This window comes from Tribolium castaneum, chromosome 1, assembly GCF_031307605.1.
Source record: "Tribolium castaneum strain GA2 chromosome 1, icTriCast1.1, whole genome shotgun sequence".
NCBI lineage: Eukaryota > Metazoa > Arthropoda > Insecta > Coleoptera > Tenebrionidae > Tribolium > Tribolium castaneum.
Genome location: NC_087394.1, coordinates 34,042,151 through 34,069,787, shown reverse-complemented (window position 1 = coordinate 34,069,787; position 27,637 = coordinate 34,042,151). Strand labels below are relative to the sequence as shown.

At 32.9% G+C, this 27,637-nt stretch overlaps 1 protein-coding gene across 4 annotated transcripts in view; it reads left to right on the top strand.

Moving 5' to 3' along the window:
* Nucleotides 1-27,637, top strand: part of LOC655424 (uncharacterized protein) — a 141,405-nt gene that overhangs the window by 75,181 nt on the left and 38,587 nt on the right. For all 4 annotated transcript variants that reach the window (XM_015977706.2, XM_015977705.2, XM_008192535.3 and 1 more), the window contains exons 3-5: nucleotides 429-615; nucleotides 23,082-23,225; nucleotides 23,411-23,605. In XM_015977706.2, the coding sequence (XP_015833192.1) occupies nucleotides 432-615; nucleotides 23,082-23,225; nucleotides 23,411-23,605 (523 nt within the window). In that variant the 5' untranslated portion in view covers nucleotides 429-431. The remainder of the gene's footprint in view (nucleotides 1-428; nucleotides 616-23,081; nucleotides 23,226-23,410; nucleotides 23,606-27,637) is intronic.

Here is a 27,637-nt window from a genome sequence, read left to right as displayed (position 1 = left end):
TGATACCTCAGGTAGTTAGTTTCATATTTAGCTTAGTTTTGTATTTAAAAGGGGGGATGTTAGGTTATGTCGCAGAAGGGGCCTGGACGCACCCTCAATGCTCCGGGATATTAGTCAATAAACAGTTATAAGGTTGAATGGTCTATTTACAACTAACCTAACAGTATCAAGAGTAATAAATAATTTAAAAGGGATGCTTTGGATAAAAGCAATCTCTTGCCAATATGTAATAACCGTATTTATTCTTTTCCCTTTTACGTGATTGCAAGTTATTGGTTTCGGAATTTATTCCCAAATAGTACGTGTTCAGAACGTGACCGACTTACTAACTGGCCATTAGGTTTAATTTTTAATTTTATATTGTCTTTTGTGTTGATTTTACAAATAAGCATTTCTGTGGTAAAGTAGCGAAAAACTGCATGTTTCAGCCCATGGGCATGTACCCACACAAATACGAATGGGCATCGGGAAGTCAGCAGAACGGGGATTGTTCCATATGGGTGCGTGCTGCCCAGTTAGAGTTCGACGATGGTAATTGGGAGTGTCAGGTGACAGCCAGCGATTTTCACACACAAGACGCACTAACTAGCCAACCAATCCACCTAGTCGTTAGAGGTAAGTTTAATAAGTAGTTTGCGTAAACATCCTTTTTAACTAATTTAAGACGGGGTTTTTCGCCCGAAAGCCCGGTCTTTGTAAAGTTGATATAAAAGCTTTTAATGAGCGTTTCCTCTGCGGCAAAATAAAAAAGTAACACTCCAAGGAGAGGAAAGAAAGCTTGGTAAATGCGAGGAAGAAAGCCAATAAAGAACTGGCGATTCATTTTTTAGTAAATGAGACGGACGGAATCTAAGTGTTTCTGAAAGATGGAGACGAATCTCGTCTCCATAAAACCGTATATGAAACATATTTGCGACTAGCAAAAAGGAACTTCTCGACTAGAAAACTTTCGGAATCCTCTGACGGCAGTTCGAGTGGAAATTCCTAAATAACAAAGAACAGTGAATATGTGACCGGTACTTTGCTTGAACATCTATTGAATTTATTGTTTTGTATACACGATTTAAGCCATTTTGAGGTCTGGCGTCTCTGTTTCAAAGTTGAAAGTTTGCAGAAAACCCAATTCCGGGCTTTCACCGACGGCATTTAATGTTTTGAAGGGAAGACCTAACTTACTGTTCCGCACTTGTAAAATCTATCACACGACGTTAACTTATTTGGAAACACAATTATGTTTGAAATGTTGATTCGGAAGCACGTCTTCGCCAATTATCGATCTTTATTCGCTTACCACTGTCGTCGGGTGCATTAACACCTCCCTAACCTTAATAAAATAGGGATTTCGAAATAAAAGTTGGAAACGAGTATGCAAATACACGCCCCATTTACATAATGTCACGCTTCACTGACGCAAGAAGTTAGAAAAATTGGCGAAGAGGCTGGAGCATGTGTTTCCAGGTATGCACATCTCGTTCGACAGTTATTTTGATGTAATGATTGTATTTCAAAACCGTCTGCATTCTCGACTCCATAAAGTCTCGAAAACGCAATTTTAAAGTTATTAAAAAGGAAACAAAACAATCGAAAAATGCAATATCCATACCCGGCGTCGTGACGCAGATAAGAAATGATATGAAAAGATAGAGCGCCGAAATTGTATTGTAAGGCGCACGGATTAGTGCAAACGAAAGAAAAATCGCGAAAAGAAGTCCAAATCTTCCGGGACATTTATCTACTTCCCACACAATGTACTACATAAATTTATTCCCAAAGGGATTCCCGGACAATAAAAAATGAACTAACCAAAATTTGCTGCCTTAAGTACAAGGAAACGTAAACACAATAAAGTACGTGTTACATAATGCGAAATTTACACTCGCTCTCCTCCCACACAGACGAAAGAACACCAAAAGCATGCTTGCTTTGTTCACTTATTACAACTTCCATAATGATGTCGAAGTAATAAGACAAAAGACAAGGAATTTATTTTGCATTGGCGTTTGTTAAGACAAAAATGTAATACAATTTAAACAGGAATCACATCGCGTTTTCCCTGTAAAACATCAACCATAATGTTATATTTTAAAATAAATCTGAACTTATAATAGCAGCAAGAAATTTTATGAATTAATTAATGGCCGCTTTGACAAAAGTTAAAAAATGCCATTTGTTTTGATTGCTTCCAATATATTTAGAGTAGTTTTCTATTTTAAAGAGTGTGTAGAACTGTTCCGGTGATATTTTGGAAATTTATCACTCATTTTCCTGTTTCATAAAATATTCACATTTTTTAGATGATATCAGCAGTTCTTGTGCTCTTATTTGGTTCTTCCTGTCTGTCTTTTACCATAATTTATAAAAAAATTTAGGGAAAAAAATTTAGTATAAAGTGTATAAAGAAAATTTGTTCCAAGAAAGTCGTGGAAATAGCACAGCTTTCGCTGCAATTAAAGAATGAAGAAAAACTTATGAAACTGGAGAATAACGAATTTTCATTTAGCGAGTTGAGTATTTTTACCAAACTATCTCTAGATGTGCCGAAAGAACCGAAATCAGTGGAGATTTTTGGGAATGAAAATTACAAAAATTACAAAATGAAAATGAAGGAAGATGTGCTAGGGCGCAAGCCTTGCCGCTAATATGCAATAAATTATTCCTGGTTTGCAGAAGCCGCGATACGCTTCCCCACATTTTTCCTCCTTTAGAACGCTCTATCGTGCTAGGTATTTGAAAAACTAAAATATTCACACTGCCACAAAATGTACGCGAAATTAATTTCTTTCGCATATTTCCATAGGAAGTTATAAGAGATAAAGCAGTTTCCGTATTTGGCATTGTGAAATATTTTCCAAGCTATAAAATTTTCAACAAAGCCATTTTCTCTAATATGGCCTTATCGCCACTTGAAGCAGTCAGATACAGATAGTGTTTTATTTATTTTCGCAGAAATACTGAAAGCAGTCCGATTCTGAGCGATAACGTAAATAGACATAAAAACACCGACATGTTATTTATTGTAATCGCGATTATTGATAATTTATTGGTGTCTTGCGTGAACACTGACATGTTTATTACACATTTAGAAATGCATTCGTTTTCCGTAACGACATCGTTAGGTTTCGAACAACTAAGGCCCGCTCAAAGTCGCGATACATTTGAAAATCAAATCGCATCAATTTTTATTATTAAAGCCGGGCTTGAATAACTGATTTCAAAATCTAACGAGATATTTCCTAATACATTATCATAAAGTAAACTTAAAAGTTTATGCAGCGTTTTTACAAGTTCGCTGGAGCTTTACTAAGCCTGCATAATGCAGATTTTTCATTATAACTTATTTGCGCCAGAACTTTTCCATAAAACTAAAAATATAAGCAACAGGATGTTGTAAATGTAGACATTACATCTTAAATCAGTAATTTGTAGTAAGCATGTGAGTGTTATTTGATCCAATTAATCAAAATTCTTATTATTTCAGTTTTATAAATTGACCTATAAGGTATGATGTATGAGGGCAACCTTTTGTTTTTATGAACAAAAATTTCCGCAGAAATACGACTCGAGGATACATTTATTACATAAGAAAGCGGAGCTGTTATATGCGACCTAATAGCTTGTAAAATATGTTCATTAATTTCTTCATAGCTTTCAGCAACTGAAATATATTTCTCTATCATCCGAGTTGTAGCAACTTTGTTATACCTTTTCAGCATTCTGGCGTCTGCCAATTAGGTGTGCCAACAATCCAAAAAAAAACGAATGCATTAAATAGAAGTACTTAATAAAAGTTTTAATTAATCGAAATCTTGCCACCAACTAGAAAAACATTTTTGTCTCTTAGTTAAATTAAACTGGTGAGAACTGGTGATACTGGATATACATATGTGGCTGTAATTGCCTGAAATGTTTAAGCAAAATTTCTTTTAAATAGTAGTAGTTGCAATCACATTATGATTTTTTAAATTAAAAATTCGTTGAAGAAAAGGCAAAATGCGTTTTTAATGACTTGAAATCGGAGCATTTTATTTATCTACCTTTTCTAGTTTCCGCATTAGCCATGTTCCGCAGTGATCATAAATTACGTTTTAACGAACATGCAAAGAATTCTTTTTTAGTGCAAAACTGAATTTACACGGCACAATTTTATTAGGGTCTGTGTGCTAAGGTTCTCGTCTATCCACAAGTATTTTTTTATTTTTGATTGCAGCAATTGCTCTGTTTTTGGTGGTTTATACAAAAAAAGCTTGATTTAATACAGAAAATAGAGCCAAGTTCAGTTTGTATTAGCTGAGAAAAAAATTATGAACTTAGAACTCTACTTTAAGTGAGGTCTCACGCTCCATTTTGAAGGATAATGTGGTTATAAGTTTTCTAAAACAATTCAGTTGTGACGATTTCCATTTAAAATGGTTTACAGATTTTTGTGCTTGTCCTCGCATATTAAACGGTTTAATTTTAGCAAATTGTGGGGTTTAAAAGTGCACTAATCGCTCGTAGTCGAATTTTTCCTCATCTTTTATTCGCAGCGATAGTTTCTGGTTTTAAAATGCAAACTGTTTAGCACGGTTTGTCCGCTCTAAAGTAATTTCCAACACCAACTGGTGCGATGTGAATTTAAATTAAAGAAGGAATTATTGAAATTTAAACGTTCTATTCGTACAAGCTTTTAACACCACACAAGAAGTATACAGAATGTTGGCTTCTTATCAACACTGACAGTATCAATTTAAGTTAATTGCTGCCTCATTCCCGAGTAATTCCCAAACTGCAAATCCTGTTGAAATAAAGTAACGCCAAAACATACATTCGTACCGTAATTGTTGGGGGTAATTGAATTCTATCGCTATAGTGGTATCGGGAGAGGTGCGCCGGAACTGCAGGCATATCCAGGTAATTACACTAGAGCGTGTTTAACAAATCATAAAACGATGGTCCGGAATCCACACTCGGTCTTGTTTTCCCGTCCTTTCAGTTTGCATTTATTGTCTGTTTGAATTTGTTTAACCCTTTCGTGTTATTTTGCGTGTTGCTACATTTTGCAACTATCCGCAAACATTCTCGTTGTAATTAGAAGTTTATTCAGCATGTATCAACAAAATCAACAACCGATTTTTTGTTATCACGAAACCGATCCGCAAAGGCGGAAATACAACATTGTGAGGTAAATCTAAATTATTTATCTCACAATATTTATTCATTTTTGGTAACGTGTGTTTGTAAATTGTTCGTGTTTTTGGTTGCTTTTTGCAAACCTTGAAACAAACTTGGGAGCTCTTATTAGACCTAATAATCTTACAAAACGAAAGAAAATGATTTTTTATAAACAAACAGTCTGTACTATTTCAGCCAGTTTCAAATTTTAACAAAAAACACCTTTGCATTAACTTTTTACGAGCACATTTTTTAAATTGATCCTAAATAATATAAAAAATTAACAGTAGGTTGGAATTAAGGCTAGACGGTGGTTTTTCTAAAACTCCGATTTTAAGTGGGTGGGACGTTTATTTCTGGTGTCTCTCGAAAAATAGAGACAGGAATACAAATTTCCGAATCTAGGCCTAAACTTTTCAGAATGTATTATTTAGTTCTGTCCATATTCTGATTAAACGAATTAGTATTTTTAAAATTTGTAAGCGGCAATAAATTAAAAAAATATAACTTCATACGTACAGAGAGTTTTTTTTTCTTGAATGTCAAATAAAATTTTTTTTTCCAAAAATTAAGTAATAAAAAAATAAGCCTGCTACGATAAAAAGAATATTTCTTTTTATCGTAGCAGGAAAAAAATCGGAATTTTAGAAAATGGAAAATAATTTTTGAATATTCCAAATGTTAACACCACAGGGCGTCTAGGGCGTCATTGGCGAAAAAATCAGCATTGAAGCGAAGTGACAATATCTGACACCCCGTAATAATCTTTGTCAGTCTATTTATTCAGCGAGTTAATTAGAGGGTAAAAAGATTTATCGATTTTCTCCACTTAATTAACTTGCGACCGTCTTATTAAACAGGCAAGATTCCGCCGAAATAACATAAATATTTCTCGCCTATTATGAGCTACTAGCAAAGGGGACAATAGTTCCGCCCTCCCCCCAATCAAAAAGTAAATCTTTTTGGCCTTTACCCAATCGCAGTAATTAATTTGAAAAGACTGTTGTTTTGGAATACAACTCGCCGATAAAATAAACACCATCGCACTAAATTTCAGGAATTCGTTTCACAATGCGCTAGTAAAGTAGAGAAAAATCGGGGTGTTATCGAAGCCAAAGAAAATAAATCAGAGCTGAATCGAACAGCGCCCAATCTCCAAGTGGCATCCGTGCATGTTTTTGCATTTTGAGATGACGTTAGTACCGGTCACAGGAAGTGCCCCGACGTCATATATCCCATTGTCGCATAAATCACAAGTTCCGGATCCGTGCACAGTCTGCCGGATCACTCACTCCATTGTTATTGCTTGCTTGTTGCAAATTTGTTTCGAATCGGCGCTCTATCTCCCCATAGATTTATTGTCGATTTCATAGCAGCATGAGCCGTGAAGGGATTAGGTCGCTTAGGTCGTATTTTACGCGATATTATTAATTACTGTCGCGATTACGATCCCTTGAGGACTCTTCATTCTGTTAATCGCGCCGTAATAAAGAGCTAAACCGAATTGTCGTAAAAACGCCCTACCTGGAGGCCCCAATGTTCGAATAATTTCACGCAGGTCTGGCCCAGCTTTTTAATATGAAATTAAATACAAAATGCGAATTTATAATCCCCATGTTCGAATTTCTATGAAATGCGACTGCGGTTCAAAGGATATTCAGATTTTCGTGGAGAATATGCGGCTTTTCGCATTTTTCACTTACCCTTTGTACTTTCCGTTTCTAACAGTTTCAGTCAGTCATAAATTTCAATAAATCTGAATTGATTTCGGATTTATTAAACAAGAGATTGTGTAGTGGTGTTTGCTTTATTGGAAGCAAATCAGAGGAAAGTTTTTGTCTCATTGTGGCAATGACTCAAGCAACTTCATGGTCCCGCTGGCTTGTAAACTAAAGAAGTCTGTAACGACGACACGGTGGGTGAAGATGGATGCGACGATCCCTCGAGGGGTTCTGATTCATTGCTGAACTAGAGACCTTGCTATCGTTTAACAAATGTGAAGGGTTCATTCACAAGGTTTTCAACTAAACCAAGGAGGCCTTATCGGGCATTAATAGTCTCATTTTAATCTTTAGTTAACCATTCTGGTGGTATTTTGAAAATTTATCATTTTCTTGTTTTATAAAATTATGAATCTTTTAGAAAACACGTGTTTTTATTTGATTCTTCTTGTCTATCCTAATTAAATTTTTTTTTGGAAATAATCATAACGTAATAATAAAAATTATTCATAGAAAGTCGTACAATTAGTAAGCTTTTAATTGTATTTCAAGAATGAAAGAAAACATGCACAAAATTGAAGAAATTACAAATGAAACTTTTACGATTTATTGCATAAATATTAGCAAAATATCTCAAGTGATTAAATAATAAAATTCTGTAACACTTGCAGAATGTGAGTCATTTTGTACATAAAACCACTATCAAGATGTTGCAGGCGTGGAAAAAATAGATTTACAAAAGGCTAATTCAAATTTAATTTTGAATTAAACTAATTCGAATTGATTTGCCGTTTAAACGTCAAGTTAATCTCAAATTAACATTTACTTTAATAAGTATATTAATAATAAAATAGTTCTTTAACCGTAACAGTACTTTCTGTAAGTGTTGGATAAGTAATTTAAAAATTATTTCAATTGTTATACTAACATAGTTGTGAGTGAGGATTATTTTGTTTACAATTTGTTAGAAACAGACAATCAGCATCTTACTGTTTTTTAAACACAAAACTTGTCTTGTGTTAAAAATCAACAAGTTAATAATCATAATCTTATAATTTCCTCAGTTAGCTCTTGCATAACTTTACGAAAGCTTGCAATTCCATACGGTGCACTATTTTAATTAAACACAATTTTGTTGCCACCTAGGCATTTTTCGAATTAATGAACATCGTTTTAAGGCTGCAATTAATTTACTAAGAGCTTTTGAAACATTTCTGTTTTTATTTATTTATTAAAAGCTAATTTTAAATATCCATTACGAATTATAATTTTGCCAAAGTTTTAATTCAAAAACAATTTGACGCAAAGCTTTACGAAATAATATCTCTTTTGTTTTAAATCTGGTTGTGTGAATTCTCTTTGATGTATGTGCTCAATTAAATTAACAGAAATAAAATCACTGAAATCTGAACGCATGACGATATGAATAAGCGGGCAAAAAGCACTCGTGATACGTTCTACATTACCATATTTTTTGGAATGGTTCTATAATTTAATTAGAAACCATAAAAATATAAAAAATGACCTATAAAACTTTGATATAATCTAGTCTGTCCTGTATTATTCAGTGGCATTTATTACCCTCTTTTGTAAACATTTCCGGGAGACTGATGCTGTCGAATTAATATTATTTTCCTTTTAAGCATGAAAAATTTAAGCTTTGTTGTGGCCAAGCGTTAGCAACACGTAAAATTTGCACAAAAAACTGACAAATGATAAGCTTTCAGGCAAACTCATGCAGACAAGTGCATTTCAAAGTATGTAACATATATCCACCGAGCTGGATCAGGTCAGTTAAAGTTAATAATGGAACCTAATAAATAAAAGTTAAGTACGGTATTTATTGAGTTGCCTCCGGGCATTGTTTTAAAATTAAAACGGCATTAGGTTTAGACTGATACCATGGTCTGATATGAGCTAAATCAGAGCAATCGCTCGAGATCCGGTGATTAAAGCTGAGTTAAGGGCAAGCCCTGCATGGGAATCGGCCGTAACAGGTCTGTTTAATCATGTCATTTAATTTTAGACGATATAAAATTACTCTAGGGTGACACTTTAACACGTAGCTACTACATTACGGCTAGTTAGTCATGCAAGTTATGCTAAGTATGTGCGTAAGTAGATGTGAGTACAGTTGTAAAAGCTCACGTTCAGCTAGGCGACAATTTCCTCGTCCGTCTACACCGGAACAATTAAATTTGTCGCTTGTCTTTGTGCTTCAAATGCCAGAACACTGAACAATTAAATTTGTTGAATTCCTTTGTCTTTTCGTTGCGTGCTTTCTTCAACCGCACCCAAGAAAAGTCTGTTGTCATCATCGAAACCGCTTTGTGAAGAAAACACGCACACGGGGATGTGGCGGAAAGGTGACATCTCTCATTTCGAACGTGAAACGCCTTTGTTGGATACTTGCATCTACTGGGTGTTGTAAATAACGCACAGATGTGCGTGGAAATTGAAAATTTGATCAGCTGGGACTACAAGTTATGAAAACTGGGGCAAAGGAATTGCATAAATTTTTTGTTTCGCTCAAACACTATCAAAACTAGAACTTTATTTTGGTCTAAATACGTATTTTTTATAATAAAGTCCACTCCAATAAATCACTTTCGCTGAATATAAAATTGAAAAATACTCAAAGATCTAGCCATGATTTATACCTCAAAAAGTTAGTGACCCTGCGAAAACTTCTCGACCATTTTGATGAAGGTTGGCAGCCATGAATCATTTCATTGTAATTTAAACCAACACTGCAAATTTGAGGCGGTTTCAGGTTCAATCAATTTTAAATCTACGTTAATTGATTTGATTTTAAAGTAATTCTGAGTCTGGTAGCAAAAACAGCCTAAGTTTAAAATGCTCATTTTCAGAAATAATTTAACAAAAATATTTAATAACCAATGACACAATTTTACCTAACATTTATGAGCAGTTATATCGTAATGAAATTCTTTGTTGTAAGTGGATCTCGCTAAATATTTTAACGCCTTGAACATATAAAGTCTTTTTTAATATGCAAGAAGCTAAAATTATACACATTTAAAAAAATACAGTATCACCAGAATTACTTACAAACCTTATAAGTCGTTTAAATTCTTGGAAGTAAACATTGAAAGACGGAATTGACTTGGATGAATTTTTTTAAACAATTAAAATATATCTATTCAGCATTTTGAACATAAGGAAGATTTCTGTTATTGTCCTGATATTCCTCTGGATCAAGTTATCGTATTTTGCTGAACTGGTGGATTTGCGTTTATTTCTTAGTCGGAGGAGTGATTGAGACAAATTCAAGGACTTTCTTGGTTTTTTCTTAAATTGACACATTTCATATTTTCTGTGAAATTTGTTTTAAAATATAATTTTTGTATCGTTGCTTCTTTTAACAGAAATCAAACAACTTCTGATTATTTAAATTGGCTTTCATCTTTCTTTTTTTCTTGTAATACAAGATGATGTTTCATTCAAATAAATGCTATGAAAGTCTAAAAAGTCTTCTAATTTTATTTATTACACATTAAAAGAATAATTTTTTACAATTTCTAATAAAATTAGATCAGTCGTTTCGGACAAAATTCTTTTTTTTTTCGGAAAAAATGGGCTGTTGTTGCTCTCAGGTACAGAATAGCAGGAAGATCTTCCCCGATGTGGAAACTACCTTTGTCTACGGAACTCTATTTTCCGCAGGTTCATTCTTATTCAGCGTAGGTAGACCAAAAAATGAATCATAAAATTTAATCAAAAAATTGTGTAGAATGCGAGTTCTAAATCTTGTAAAACGCCATTAATTACAATGTTTATCTACCATCACGTACCCTAGAAAAGTTTTTTAACAGTGACAAGGTTCCCGTGAAATTAAACGGATTGTTATCGTTAAGAAAAAAGTTAATGGAAATTGGTGAGATTAGCCAAGATTACATGGAGCCCATCATTTTATTATTTTGAATGAAGACTGGAGCTTTTTTAATCATTCCATTTATGGAATGAAATTTACGGAACATAAATAAATTTCTTTCACATCTGACACTAAATCGATAAACAGTAATCACAGAACTCTTGTATCTCCGACAATAAATATCAAATTTTTGCATCAATCAAGGAAATGCGAATATTTTTAGCCTCGGTATTGATTGCGAGGAGCAAACCTCGCAAAGTTCACGCTTTGTAAATTACTACAGCAGATGTGATGATTATAATGGGTAATGGAATAATGCAGAGCTAAACGAAACCGAGCTTTAGTCCAACTTGGATTGCATTCATCGATTTGCCGCATTACCTTTCTTAGCTCAGCCAAAGAAAATCATCTACTTGATGTACTCTGGCAACGTAGAATAACTCGGATATCTTAAGACTACCCACTTCCCTCTCCACGTAATTTACTCATATCTAACCAAGCTTTGGCCTGAATAAACGAGAAATAAGCCAAATAGAATCTTTCGGAGAATTTTAATTAATGCAGGCAGTTTCTTTAAAAATTAACCACGGCACTGACTGAATACTTGGCATGTTTGTGCAGCAATTTTAATTTTACATTTTTACAAGCAATCTTCAATTAATACGTTGTCTCGTAATCATCCCAATGATTTCGTCCTCGTCTCGCATTCTCCAAGTTGCTGAGGTGAAGGATTTATTGCTGAAGCACTATAAATTCTAATTCACACCTAACTCAGTGCTGTTCGCACTGAAAGGGCAATTTGTAATTTGGTTTGGATCAGTGGACGGCGGTTTATTTAATTATAAGCTCAACATCATGTATCATAAACCAGAAGGGCTGCATATGTGAATTTTTAAATAATTATGCATGAACTTACTCTCAGTAATCTAAATGAATGCCTAATTAATGTGAGGAGTTTGAGTTAAATAATTTTCGGCGTAAAGATTCCCCAGAGTGCGTGCTATATGTCTCGGTTAGACATCTGTTATTTTATTAATCAAGTCAGTACGTGAACTCTATTCAAATTGTTGGAAACTAAATACACAACGCATTTATGAAAGTTGGTTCGTATTTAGTTTTGCACAACTTATGACAAGTTGGATACAGATCGAGCTGCAAAATTAGAAACGGTGCAGGGAATGTTTATTGCGCCTCTCAATGTGAGATTTTAATGATTAGAGACCGAAATTTTAGAGTTGGAAATCTTATTTAGGTATTAAAATTTTAGGATGCATCTTTTATTAATTCTTACTAAAGGAAAAATAAGTTTTATTTCAATAAATGTTGTGATTTCGTTAGATTCTGAATAAAAAAACAATACGGGATAAGAGACTGAAAAATTTAAAATCTGAAATACAAAAAACTAAAAAACAGTAAGATTTAAATTCTGTAGATTTAAGATGTAAAATGAAAGAACTATGGAACTGAAAAATTTGATCTAATGATTTTAAACTAAGTACTAATAAAAAATAGAAAATAATATAGTGGGATGATCAAAACTCATTTAGGATATAACAATTTAATAGGAATTTTCGATATTTCCATTTTTAACACAACATACAACGTGTCTCAGCTAAGACTTTCGAGACTTTGATAACGTTTTATTTTGATAAAATTAGGTCGGTATTTTATTATAAAACATAACAGCGTATTGACCGCGCATTAATGGAGAATGGATTCAATTACTCTTCAACAGCAAAACGCAATAATTCCTGTGCTCTGCTTTGTCGTTCAACTCTCATGAGACTGCAATTTCGTTATATCAAGTTCGATGACGATACATATTATACAAAGGCATATTTGAAACGGTTATGGTACAAAGTGAGAGGTAATTTTATTATTCTCTGCATTTGCAGTAGCGATTGAACAATCATTTTATTACCAATATTCGCAATACTGCACAAATGTTGCAAATTAATTAAAAAATAATAATGTAAGTTTGCCTAAATTAATTGACAGTTTTTAATAAAAATGTAAATGCTGTGCAAACTTGCCAATAATAATAGAAAATAAAAACACAAATGTCTTGTATAGACGCGGCAACAGTTCTAATTGAATTTCGCCAACTTCATTATCCAATTACCTTAATTTTCATGAATAATCTGTACCGTTAATTTGTTCATTAGTTTCGTAACTCAATTAGCAAACTAAAAAAATCATCTAATGGAATGCAAATTCTTAGCAGCGCATTGAATGCTGAGCAGGCATCTTATTGTAGTAACTACACACAAACATTATTCACCGAACAAATCGATTACCTACATTGAGTTTCCTGTCAATAGAGCCACAAAAAACGTAATAACAAGACAAGTATGACATGTTATCGAAGTAAGTTTTCAAAGTACGTCCGGGACGTCCTGAAAAACTTGCGAAGCTTCTTTATACATACTTATGTATTGATTTTCAGTCCAGTCTTGTTTCCAGACGTAACATAAATATCAGCTTTAATTAATTCATGTTGCTCTTCTACTAACTCCAAGCTTAGCTCACCTTGCTTCTTCACGTGGGTATTTTGTAGCGTATTGTTTGAGATTATTGAAAACTTCTCAAGAGTACAATAATACAGTAACGTTTGAGCCTCGGTATTGTTATTGTAGACCCGATAATGGCACAATGTGGCGAGCCCTTTTATACCTCACTTGCTCGCCTTGGCGGTACTGTGGGCCCGCTTGCAAATGGAATTGTAATGTGATTGCACTTTATTCTATCGATACACAACGCTTTATTGGCCCCCTTTGCACAGGACTGCCATAACTGATCGCTTTTCCTGTGCAATAATGGCTTTTGATGGAGCATATACACTATAAAACGTTTTGTTTGGTATTGCTTGGCTCTCAGTAACCAAATATTATGAATATCGGGTGCCAAGTGCAACGTTACAAGAGCAAACATCCACATTCTGCAGAATTTTATTAGACAAATTTAAACCGAGAAGAAATCGAATTTAATTCTGCGGATTATGTGTTTAATTTAGGTATGAACACTGGAAAAAAGGGACGTTTTAGTCCAATTTCATACTTCACTGAGCTAGAAGGAAGTAGATTTTTTCAAACTATCAGCGCGGAAATGCTAATGATATTAAGTTCCGTGTTACTTTTTACAATTATAAAGTTAAATCGAATAACTAAAATTGGGTGATATTTATAAAAAATTGAGCATACTGACTTATAATTATACCAATTTAAAAATTTACATTTTTACATTTTAGGGTATCTATTTAAAAAAAAAATCATAACTCAAAAATTAAAAGTCGTAGAGCAATGCGGTTTGTTCCATTGAACTCAGCGGCTCATTTGCTGTATTCTACCAACTTTTCACGAGATTAATTTATATTTTTTTTGCTAAAATTTCTTGAGTGATACACTACTTACCTTCAAGAAAGTGAAAAAATTAAATGTTTTTAAAACTCGTTCTATCATAGTTTATCGTATTTATATATGCTTTTACAACTCTCTAGAGTTGTTAAAAGTCCAAAAACAGTCCATAAATTCGATTTTTTGATGTCTGATTTTTTCAATTTTTGTCGCGATTTTTGTCGATTTCGGGTGTCCGGAACATTTATCGAGCAATAATTTCGGAACTATTAGAGATAACCCCATAAAGTCTATTATCGTTGGAAAGCTCTTTCCATTATCTATTTTTTTCAAAAAAGATTATTGTTCTCCGACTTATAGCTTTTAAACAAATTGCAGATAAATGCATAAATTGTTAAAATTTTAAAAAATTTATAACTAAAAAACTATTGGGAATTTAGCAGTTTTCTCGATGCCAATCGATTTCCCGGATCATTGTACATAGATATGGATCAAAATAGTTGCACTTTTTAGAATAGTTTAGTCGTAAATGAGAAAATAAAAAAAATAAAAAAAAAGTTAACACCCCCCCCTTAAAATCGGTCAATTTTTAAAGTGTCTCAAAATCAAATGAAACCTATTTTATATTATAGATTTTGATGTGCTCTTTACGATGGAACAAACCGTTTTCTTCTAGCTCTTTTAGTTTGGCCGTAATCGGCGTTTGAAAATTGAAAAATTTTTTGCGAGATATCGTCTTGAGTCCTATGCCATTTTGTAGAGTTTTTTATTCCGGTTGTTTTCCATTTTTTCGTTTCTCGATAACTCTAATAGTTTCGCCGTAATTAGCGATTGAAAATTGAAAAAAAGTGAAAATGGAAACCTTTTTTCTCGTTTTTCTCGGAAACTGTAAGACTTAGAGCAACGAACAAAAAACCATCTGATAGCGCTTAATTTTCTATATTTTTTCGATTAAACCCGGAGCCGCTCCGGGCAACGGTTCCGGCTACAGAGGCGATCAAAGTTTTTCACTAAAAAAATTCATAAAAAAAAACTAAAAGCCGTATAGCAATGCGGTTTGTTCCATTGAATTCTACGGCTCATTTTACATATTACCTCAATTTTTCACAAGAATTAAAAGTTTAAATTTTTTTGCCTAAATTTGGGGTAGCCATTTGTCATAGTGGAAAATTTTATTCAACAAAAAAATTCATAACTCGAAAACTAAAAGTCGTAGAGCAATGCGGTTTGTTTCATTGAATTCAGCGGCTCATTTTCTGTATTATACCAGCTTTCAACGAGATCTGACATTTTAAAATTTTTTGCTAAAAATTAACATAAGCAATTTCTATAGTGGAAAATTTTATTCAACAAAAAAATTCATAACTCGAAAACTAAAAGTCGTAGAGCAATGCGGTTTGTTCCATTGAATTCAGCGGCTTATTTTCTGTATTATACCAACTTTCAACGAGATCTGACATTTTAAAATTTTTTGCTAAAAATTAAGATATGCAATTTCTATAGTGGAAAATTTTATTCAACAAAAAAATTCATAACTCAAAAACTAAAAGTCGTAGAGCAATTTTCTGTATTATACCAGCTTTTTACATGATTTATAATTTTAAATTTTTATGCTTAGAATTTTAATAGTCAAATCAAATACTTTGAAAAAATGAAAAAAAAAATTTTTAAACATAGTTTTATGGACTTTTATTTGCTTTTACAACCTTCTTCCTTCCATGCTCTTAACATGTTGGAGGCGTTTTAAGAAGCTTACTAGCACCGCTTTGAGCACTTGTACGGTTTTGTCGTTGGACTTTAGTAATTTAATCTATGTCCAACAATTTGTTCAACCGAACCGACTCGGTCACATCTGGTGCGTGCGAAACTCTATAATTTTAGTTTGCATTAATCTGCTTTCAGTGAACTGGAACAAAGAAAAAATTACCTGCTAAACCGGCGGGTTTTATAATTGGAGCTGAAGTTACACTTTTATTATTAAATGAAATGGAAACATTAAATATTTAAAACAGTATGAAATAACTCGGGTAATTTGAGAGAGCACGCGAATCAATTTCATTCCAAAATGAATAAAATATGTTTTAGTAATTTACCTAATCTGTAAATCGTGGTGATTAATTTAAATTAAATTTTGAGAATTGGAATTTAATTCGCTTTAAACAACAGTTTGAAGGGTGCGCAATTAAGATAATGTAAAAAAGCGCGCTCATTTTTCAAAGCTCTCGGGGAGGTAATAAGTATTTCCCGGGTAAGCATATCATCAGCGCGTGTTAAACGAAGTTTGGCTTAATTTATGAAATATTAACATATAAATGTCTTCTGAGTATGGTACTCGGCGAATGACTTTGCAAGACGAAAATAATTTCGCTTCATTATAATACGGCCTTGGTTCAATTTCCATAAGTAATATGTCGGCATGATTTTTCCCAATTTGGCTCGACACTCGAGAAAGTGTATTAAAATTGATATAAACAAAGCACACATTATTTCCTTCAATTTCCCGGCGGCTGCAGCACCGCCTATCAGCTCCAGGAAGCAACTATATTAAATCCACCAGGACAGAATTGACGCTAAATTTTCACCTCGTTCCCGGTTATATCTTCATGATTAACCAGCCTATAAATTCTTCCTCTCTGCTCTTCGCACTTTTTCCGTTTACTCCAACATATAGATTTATTCGGCATCAACGGGGAACCCTTGTCTCTGTTGACATCTGCGACGCAGATTTGTATTTATTTTGATAATGGAAGTTCGAGCGTGAAAGTGATGTAAATTTCAGTAATAAACATTTATTCACGTTGCCAAGTGAGAAACGACCTGCTGATTCCGCTCCGAATTCGACCTGAACCATGAGCTGGATCCAATTGCATTTTCTACATTGTTATTTTATTTTTTAAAGCGTTCTCTCGCCGCTATATCATTGCCGCTCGCATTATTGTATTCAAAAGTGATGTATTGCCAGCACTCACACCGGATCAAACGCACGGCGACCAAATATAAATAACACCAAACCCTTTTTGCGAGTGTCAGCTCAAATCTGGAGACAAATTTTTCTGCAATGAATAACAATCCAAAACTGCCACTTAGGACATAATAAAAAGGCAACTGTTTATTACCTTAAAATATTTTTCTGCGCATAATTTGTCGCAAGGCACGCACGCTCTTGCCACGTTAATAAGCGTCCTCAGTTTACCGCTTGCATAATATATTGCTGGGTAATTTCACCTGTCTGAACATTCAAGCAAGATCAATTGTTGTGTTACTTTAATTCGAATAAAAAATACGTTTATGATTAATATCGTAAAATTTTAAATTAAACCCGGCGCATCCACCATAATTACTTTCCACGATTGTGAATTATTGCTTTGTGGATTTTGCAAAAACTTGGATTTATTAATCAAATACGTCACAAATGAAAACAGAGCAATTATTTGTAATAGCGCAAGCAAAATTTATTCATTGCTTTTTACTATTCAACATTTTAGTTTGTCTAGCCTGGCGCATCCACCATTATGTTTAAAACAATTCAAGTTTTTATACGTTTATATTTTGCCAAAAAAATTACAGAATTACATTTTGCGGCCCTTTTTACGTATTATTTACTGTTTTTTTACAAAATTTAAAATGTAAATTTTTTTGGAAATGGAAAACAGTAAAAATTTTAAGTAGCTTTTTGCGTTTTTTTTTGGAAACTACATGACCTAAAACAAATACCAAAAATTTTTAATAATTATTAAACCCGGCGCATCCACCATAAATACTTTCCAGGAATGAGTTATTGTTTTGTGGATTTTGCAAAAACTTGGATTTATTAATCAAATAAGTCACAAATGAACAGAAAGCAATTATTTGTAATAGCGCAAGCAAAATTTATTCATTGCTTTTTACTATTCAACATATTAGTTTATCTAGCCTGGCGCATCCACCATTATGTTTAAAATAATTCAAGTTTTTATACGTTTATATTTTGCCAAAAAATCACAGAATTACATTTTGCGGCCCTTTTTACGTATTATTTACTGTTTTTTTACAAAATTTAAAATGTAAATTTTTTGAAATGGAAAACAGTAAAAATTTTAGGTAGCTTTTTGCGTTTTTTTTAAAACTACATGACCTAAAACAAATACCAAAAATTTTTAATAAATATTAAACCCGGCGCATCCACCATAATTACTTTCCAGGAATGAGTTATTGTTTTGTGGATTTTGCAAAAACTTGGATTTATTAATTAAATACGTCACGTATGAAAACAAAGGATTATTTGTAATAGCGCAAGCAAAATTTATTTATTGTTTTTTACTATCCAACATATTATTTTAGTTTAGTCCGGCACATCACCATTATGTTTAAAATGGTCTGTACATTTATTTATTATTTTAACAAACATAAATAAACGGATTTATTGACATAGTTTGGTGCAATTTGCATAAGTCGGAAATAATTTACTCAATCCGCTCTGTTTTTTTGCTCTTATTGTAGTTGTAAAATGCAACTATCGGTTATTTGCACGAAGGAAGCATAAAGTTAAATCGTCTATAGCGTTTTAGCTTCCATCATTTACCATTTAGAACACTTTGCGTAAAGTTTTAATAAGCATCCACTTACACGAACTGAGTTTCGCGGCCAGTTATCTCTGATTTAATTCATATTTTTGTTATTCAATATCGATAAAAATAATTATTTATAAATTTGGAATATTTAGGGATTAAAGGATTTGAATAAAATTAGCCTTGTTGTACCGCCTGGGGCGTTTAGTGGAGCTAAGTCATTTTCATTGAAATTGTGTTCAAAAATTTAATTAAGCGGAGTTAAGAAAACGTCTGAAAGCGATCTCGGAGGCGATCGCGAGTATAAGTCGTGCAAAATAATCAGCATAAATTTATTAAACTACTTAAAAGTTTTGAAGAAAATGGGTTTTAAAGAAGTTGGGGAATAGTGGATTGTTTACTTGGAGCGACCGTCATTGTCCACTAGAAACTTGTCGAAACTAATACAAAAGATACTAAATATAAATCACATGTGTATAACAACAAAGCGCATCAGCAAAATACATTGCCCGAGGCCCTCAAGCCTTTAGAAACTTTATAACAATGTTGACTTGCGAACTTCTCAGCTTCATTCAAAAAATAACTTCGGAGACGAGGAAATTTATTCCCTTGCGTATATGCAGGGATGACATCTTTTTAATGCTCTCAAATATATTCATGAAATATGCTGAATTTAGGAACTTGAGGTATCAGGTGTGACTAGCAGGAAATGCAGCGTTCAAGAACTACCACATTAATATTCATGTCGACGATTTTTAAACCTTTCACGACTAAGATCACCAACCTCGGCTGGGTTTTATTGTGCACTAAACGCTTTTTTGATTCACACTTATTAGAATACTGCCGCTTTTAATATGTTTTACAAAACATTTCGCTCCAAATCCAATGAAATTCCTGAGTTTTATCGTGAAATAATATGTTGCTGAAAGCTTTTATGTAACGCTATTTTCACGCTGAAACATGTCGATTCTTATACACTTTACGCTTATTTATCCAATATTTTCACGTGATTGGAATCGTATCTACGAACGAAGCCTGTCACATGTTATACCTGCGAGCTATTAGGCGAATCTCTTTGTCAAAGTTTTTTACGAGATATTATTATAGCATTTTTCATACACTCCAACGAATTTGTGATCAAGACAATAAGCTTGGTTTTCCATGTTTGTGAAAGCTGCTTGTGCGAACACAAACGATTAAGTAAGCAACCCTTTGTAACAATTTAATTTCATTAAAATCATCCACAAGAGATCGGAACTTCAAAGAAATGTTTTACCTTGGCATAAAAATCACTTTGGAATATTTATATTTAATTGTTTAAATTAATAAAAAACATTTTTTAAACCCATTTCGATTATTTGGTATTTTCAGTGATGGCAATATACAACATCCAACTACGTTTGGCTTGCAATGCATCGGAACTTTCTCAATTTCCGTGTTTCAACTCAAGTGCATATTTGATATAACTATTAGCTAGTGTCAAAACTTGGGTCGATAAGAAGTTATTTGACTTGAATACGCTCAAGTACGGTCAACCGATTATCCATCACGAGTTTCAAGTATTAGATAAAATGCCTTATTTTGTTATTTTCTCATCTTTTAACCGGAATAGAACACGGCATAAGCCAGCAGAGTTAATATGCTCATATTTTCCGGTCTCAGTCTCACTTATTTTTGTCACAAGATAATTTTTTAATTTTTAATTTATTATAAATTAGCTAATTTACGTTCTGGTTTTGTAATTAATTAACTTTTGCGGATTATTTAAGAACATTTCTGAAACACGCAAAATTCTTACCCTGTTATTAAAAGGTCGAAAAGTTATTAAAGCTTGCATAAAATTTAATATTAATGTTCTTCCATTTAAAGCCTAACGATTTTGTCTCTGTCTCCCTAATGGAACTCTATCCGCTGGAAAGAAACAAAAACATCGTCTTAAAATTCTAATTCGTCCAGAAAACTGCATTAGAATGTAATTAAAGTCAAGCTTTTATACCGTGTAAATCGTCATACTGTGTCCTTAATTTGACGAAAAATTCGTGTAGCACGTTTCAGAGGCAAAAAGGTGAAGATAAGTCAACGCAGACGATAAAACTCTATTCTCAATTGATTTTGCAATCAAGCTTCAACCCCACTTGCAGTCATCTCTTTGACCTTAATTAAAACACAATTCGAAGAAACTAATCGTTAATCTACCAACCCTCAACATGAAAATCTAATTTTCCATTAAAATATTTTTAAGCTCTGTTTTCAGTGTTTCTTCGAAAATTAATAATTAAACAAAGACGTCGTCTATTAAGTCGTAATATTCAACGTAGGCTAATTAAGCGAATTAAAAAGGATAATGGAGTGAGTGCAAAAACAGGGGCGTGATGCGAATAGACTTGGTCTAATGGATCAGTGGTCTGGGGAAAAGTCAAAGACAAGTACGAGCTTTCGACCCTCTCAGTGTTTTTTTGACGTTTCTTTCCTTACCATTCTAAGAAAACAAAGGGAAATTGGTCATTACACAATCTATAAAAAATTTGGGGTTAAACGAGGCGGCCTCACAAAGCAATTAAATAATCTCGTTCGTCTATTTCCACCCTATTCTCACGTGATAAATGTGTTACGCAAGTCGTAATAGCTTTTTTACTATTACAGATCATAACAAATTGACGTAAGAAACGTGATAAGTTCACTTCTTACAATGACAAGTTGTTTTTGTTTAAAAACCACAGTGAGTTTTTATAGACTAATTTGAATTGAGAAAAACAAATCTACAATGCACAACACCCAAGCTGTAATAAAACGGTTTGTTCACTGAATTGTGTTGCTTATTTCACGGCTTATAACAACTTTGTTACAACACTAGCTTACTCGAAAACTTATTTTTTCGAAATATGTTTATTTGAAAAATGGTGGATGCGCCGGGTAATTTATTAAACTTAACTCAATTAATAAAAATTGTAGAGCAAAACGGTTTGTTCTAGTTAATCCTGCGGTTTCTTTCACTGTTTATACTTTATTACAACACTAGCTTACTCAAAAATCTATTGAAAAAATATATAATTAATAACTTATAAAAATGGTGGATGCGCCGGGCTATCTATTAAATATTTATAACTCAGTAACTAAAAGTTGTAGAGCAAAACGGTTTATTCCAGTGAATTCTGCTGCTTATTTCACGAATTATAACAGCTTTGTTACAACACTAGCTTACTCGAAAACTTATTTTTACGAAATATGTTTATTTGAAAAATAGTGGATGCGCCAGGTAATTTATTAAACTTAACTCAATAATTAAAAATTGTAGAGCAAAAGAGGTTTGTTCCAGTAAATTCTGCGGAATTTTTCACGGGTTTATACTTTATTACAACACTAGTTTACTCAGAAATCTATTGAAAAAAATATATAATTAATAACTTATAAAAATGGTGGATGCGCCGGGCTATCTATTAAATATTTATAACTCAGTAACTAAAAGTTGTAGAGCAAAACGGTTTGTTCACTGAATTGTGCTGCTTATTTCACGGCTTATAACAACTTTGTTACAACACTAGCTTACTCGAAAACTCATTTTTTCGAAATATGTTTATTTGAAAAATGGTGGATGCGCCGGGTAATTTATTAAATTTAACTCAATAACTGAAAATTGTAGGGCAAAACGGTTTGTTCCAGTGAATTCTGCGGTTTCTTTTACGGGTTTATACTTTATTACAACACTAGCTTACTCAGAAATCTATTGAAAAAAATATATAATTAATAACTTATAAAAATGGTGGATGCGCCGGGCTATCTATTAAATATTTATAACTCCATAACTAAAAGTTGTAGTGCAAAACGGTTTGTTCCAGTGAATTCTGCTGCTTATTTCACGGATTATAACAGCTTTGTTACAACACTAGCTGCTCGAAAACTTATTTTTTCAAAATATGTTTATTTGAAAAATGGTGGATGCGCCGGATTATTTATTAAACTTAACTCAAAAACTAAAAGTTGTTGAGCACAACGGTTTGTTCCAGTAAATTGCTTTGGTTTTTTTTGTTTTTTCTAATTTTCGTTGAGGGTTTTTTAGGATTTCTTAACCAAAAGCTATAATAAAATCAGTAGGTGCATTTTGATGCGGCACACGTTCAAGTGATCTATTGTGATTTGTAAGCCATAAAAGTGCATCAGCGGCATTAGAACAACAAAGCTCGTATAATTTTACGAGAAACAAATAAAATGCACTAACTGTAACTTTGTATCTTTACAAGTGCAACCGAGGAATTCGATTTGTCTAATGCACTTTATTATTCCCATAATTTAAAAAAAGGTGATGATAACCCAACACAACGCCATAATATTTTATTACATATCAGTGACTTGAAAGAAACTTCCTGCCGGATATTAAGATAAATAACCAGTCTATAAAGTTAATGTTTTGTTGCAGTTCCGCCACAACGGCCCCGAATAGAATACAATGGCACGCAAGTGCTCCCCGGTCACAACTTGACCGCTCTCCACGGTGAAGTGGCCGTCATTAAGTGCGTATCGCACTACGGAAACCCACCACCTGTACTTAAGTGGTTTTTGGGTAAGTCTTAAATTACAAAGACCAAAAGTTAATAGTTTTTACCGTTACACCAAACGTTTGTGCTTCCGGACGGCGATCTTGATTAGATATTGTGCCAAGAAGTCGGCTTGAAATAATTAGCTCAACCAATTTGCAAACAAATAGTCTGGGCTCGTTCATGAAGGCAAGTGTTTGTTTGTTTACAGATCAGCATGAAATTACGCCGACGAAGCAACAGACCAACACCACCGAGTTGGATAATCCGAGGACCTGGTTGGCGCTGTCGGTGCTCGAACTCACCATCTCCAAAGAAAATCACGGAAAAACGCTCAGATGTGTCGCAGTACATGAATCATACTCAACCAAGTCGAGCAGCATAGAAGTTAGATTAGACGTAATGTGTAAGTATTGCAAAGAATAACCCTTTTAGTTCGAGCTAAATGGAGATTTATGAGTGGGCGCCCGCAAAGTATAAAATATTCATTCCTGGCTAAATAAAATAATTCGGTACCTATTAAAAGGCAGTATCATTAACTATTAAAGAAAAAGGGTAGAAAAACAGTGAGCTGATGGGACGGCGTTCCTTAGTTTTCTTATTTTTTTGCAGAAATAAAGTTTTATTTTATTTTTATAGAAGCTGTAACGTTGTGTGATTATTTTTAAAACTTAGACATTTTTGAACTAATTTATCGAGTTTCGAAAAAAAAATTAATTGCGCAAAAGTGAAACTATTTCAAAATTATTTTTTAGAATATTTTTGACGAAATTGGCTGTTTTTCAAAAAGATGCTTAAACGCTCAAATATACAAAGGTATCACTCATCTTCAATAATTTAGTTTAAATTTTAAATTTAGTTTAAAAGTTTAATTTTGAGAAAACTTTGCGCTAAGTAATGTTATTTTAACTAATTTTAGTAATTTTTCGGTGCGGTTTTGCGAAATTTTACACAAACGCGGTTTTTTTCCAAAAAAAGGTGCTCAAACGCTCAGTTCTAAAAGTTGTCTAAAAAACTAATGTTTAAGTAGACAGGGTGTTTCAAAATTAAGTTTTGTTACCAACTTTGTTTAAAAAAACGATCTATATTTTTTGCATTTTTTGATTACTGATGACTTTGAGTTCAACTTTTATTGGTCTAATGTTGGTCTAGTCTTTGAGATAATTTATGTTTTTTGTGGAAAGTAAAGTTTTTTTTTCTCTAAACACAAAAACTAAGAATACTTGAGTAATAATAGGACTGTCATTATTTAAAAAAAAGAGTCCAAACTTGAAGCTTTTCTACTTGTTTCTCGCATTGCAATTAAAGATTGGAAAATATGAAGAAGTTGTTCACAGTTGAAACTGTGGTTTTGTCACTAATAAAAATTTATAAAACATCAATCAATAATGCAAAAGATTATTAGGTGTTTTATTTAAAAAAGCAAAAATTTTTGTTATAACTCATTTCTGACACAGTTCGCATAGTTGGAAATAATGCAAATTTTGAACAAATTTATCTAAATATTTTAATATTTAATGTTCGGTAATGGACTCAATTTTTTCTCCCATTCAGCAAAGTTTGGGAAAAAATTATTTTATTGTCTAAAAAACAGCAAACATTTATTTTTATTGAAATGAATTTGATCAAATTAGCGAAATCAGCCGCAAAAATTATGGATTTTAAAACGTGTTACAGGAAAAATTCCTATCAATTGATTATTCTCTTAATTCACTTACTGTTAATGGTTTTTTGTCAATCAAATTGATTTAAAGTTTTACACACAAACACACTAACATGTTTTGTTTTATTGGTCGATTTTAATCAAGAAAGTGGTAACAAAACCAACAAATCTAACACCAACTATCCATTAAATTGATTTTTAACATGAGACAACACATTTTAAAATTTAATTATTTTTATACCACGAATTATACAACGTAATCAATTTGTTAAAAAAATACATTTCCTGTTAAATTGTATTTTGTCAGCAGTTCACAGAATAAATTAAAATATCATTCTGTTTGATCTAAATAACTTTCCGCGAAAAGTAAATAACGAGCAAAATTGTTTTCTATTAAAATATTAACGTAAACGCCCAACTAGCGCATTGATTGGTTTGAACTAAACAATGTAATAAAAATTTAATTAGATTCTCGAGAGACTAAAGTTTAGATGTGGTAGTAGGTACTTAAAAACCTATCAATAATTTCAAAATGTAAACACAAATCAATTTTTTGGTCGAAGGCGACACTCAAAATTAAGCCGACTCTCCAGTTTTGAGAGCCACTCGAACCTGACTGCTTTTAATTTCTCCCGTAAGACGTTTGAATGTACTTTTTGTTCTAATTATAATTTAAAAGCTTTGAGATCGTTAGCTATACGCGAACTGAATTTGCTTGTAGCTTGAATAGTACCTGATTGAAAGGCCCTAATTATGTCAAGACTTTAAAGACTGTTCAGATAAAGAATTAGCTTTCAGCGACTACTTCTGAAATTAGCCAATATGAAGCACGCATTCATTTTAACAAATCGCATCCTTTCAATGTTGTGATGTAAACGCAGTAAGTATGTGAGTGTGCTTTCACTGATATGAGTCGAAGTAAATGCTAAACTTGAAAAAAGTGAGCTGCAGATTTCCATTGAAATGGGATTGCTTTTTTGTACCTACTTCGAAGCAAGATTTATGTTTTGACGAACGCTGTGGGGAATCGTATTTTGATTATATTTAATGTTATCACTAAGTAATTGCACCCGAACTAATCTCTAATTTGATCCGTAATTTGCGAATCATGAGTGATTTATCTCCATGCAAAGATTAACGTCTAGCCGAAGGCTGCCTCCGAGATGTTTCCCTAAATAAACCCAATTTTTGTAATATTTCAATTTCGTGGATTAGTTTTTGATAAATTATCTCGTACGATTTTTCTCGTAATAATCATTAATTTAGTGTAGTTTTCCAAAGTTGCGAACTTGAGTAATTATGAATAATAACTGAAGCAACGAGCTCTCAATGATTGCAATTGTTGTGAGCAAAATGTACAGACATTTGTGGGCAACTATATCATTTAATTAGGCAAATATTTGAAGTATGCGTAGCTCGGACTCGTTCAACCAGGATTTTTGTTTGTTCGACTTGTTTAATCATAATAAACGTACACACAAGAGGATGAATGCAAAGCTGCGCTCTAAAATTCGCATAAAACAAACCAAACAGCAAGACTCAATCCTGCACATTTGCAAATGAGAGTGGAGAAAGCTCCGAAGATTGAATTATCCCCAAAATCGGAGCATTATAGAAAACAGGTCATGCATAAAAAACATTTCAATCGATGGATTCAGATCGTTTACGGAAATAATCCCAACGTGAACACGCAAACATTTCCCCATTTCAATATTTCAGATATCACAACCACAACTGAGAACAATTTACTATATTAGCAAATCATAACCGACGAAAGCTGCCAGCTCTGTTCCTAAATAAATTTCGACGCTGAAAGCGTCGAAATTTCTCGCGCACATTTAAAGATAACCACGACAAAAACAGGGTGTCAATTAAATATTGTTTTCCTGGTTGTTTTAATCCACCACACAACATTTTATTAATTTGTGTTTCGCGTGTCCTTCATTACTCTGCGTACACCGATATTAACGTAAAAATGTAAATGTCAATATTCAATTACGTACCTTTCAATGACAATTACAAACTCCAGCAAGGCTTTCAACTAACTGCATTCAAAGTAAACACTTCTTTGAGAGTAATTAGTTAATTAAACCACTGCTCCGTGCAATGCAACTCAAAATAAAAACAAATGGAGAAGTAGGGTAATAGTAGTTCTTAAATTAAGCTAAAATAAATAGTGGTATTTTAATTAATTAAAAATAGAACGCTGACCCTTTGTGCCAGATTTTAAAATCGAACAAATTCGCCTCGATTTTCAGTTTATAAAATACAGGGCTGTATATCACCGCATTGTTGTGCATTTTCAATGTGAATAATGAAAATTGTATTGGGCGCTAGTTATAATCCTAAAATTTGAAGTATCGTTTATCTCATTTAAACCGTAACATCAAATTGGGTAACGTTTTATCAAATTCCCTGTTAAGCCAATAGTTAATCATTTGGTAACGCGGATAACATATTTGAGCTTTCCAAATGAACGGACTTTTTTACCCAATTTACTTCGAGTTTAATTCGGTGTTCTTGTTTACGATTGTAGGAACACCTACACAGTTAAACCCACTCAACCAAACTTTACAGCTTGGATAATTGCAAAGAACGATATTTTTTATATATATTTTTTCAAATCTGTTTTCCGTGAATTCAATAACTATTGCAATAAATTTCAATCACCGTCCCACATTTGAAATATTAAATTTGTTGATATTGATAGAAGCGATTTTGTGATACACAGACAAATCACCCCAAGTTCGACTTTAAAGAGGGACCGGGAAAATC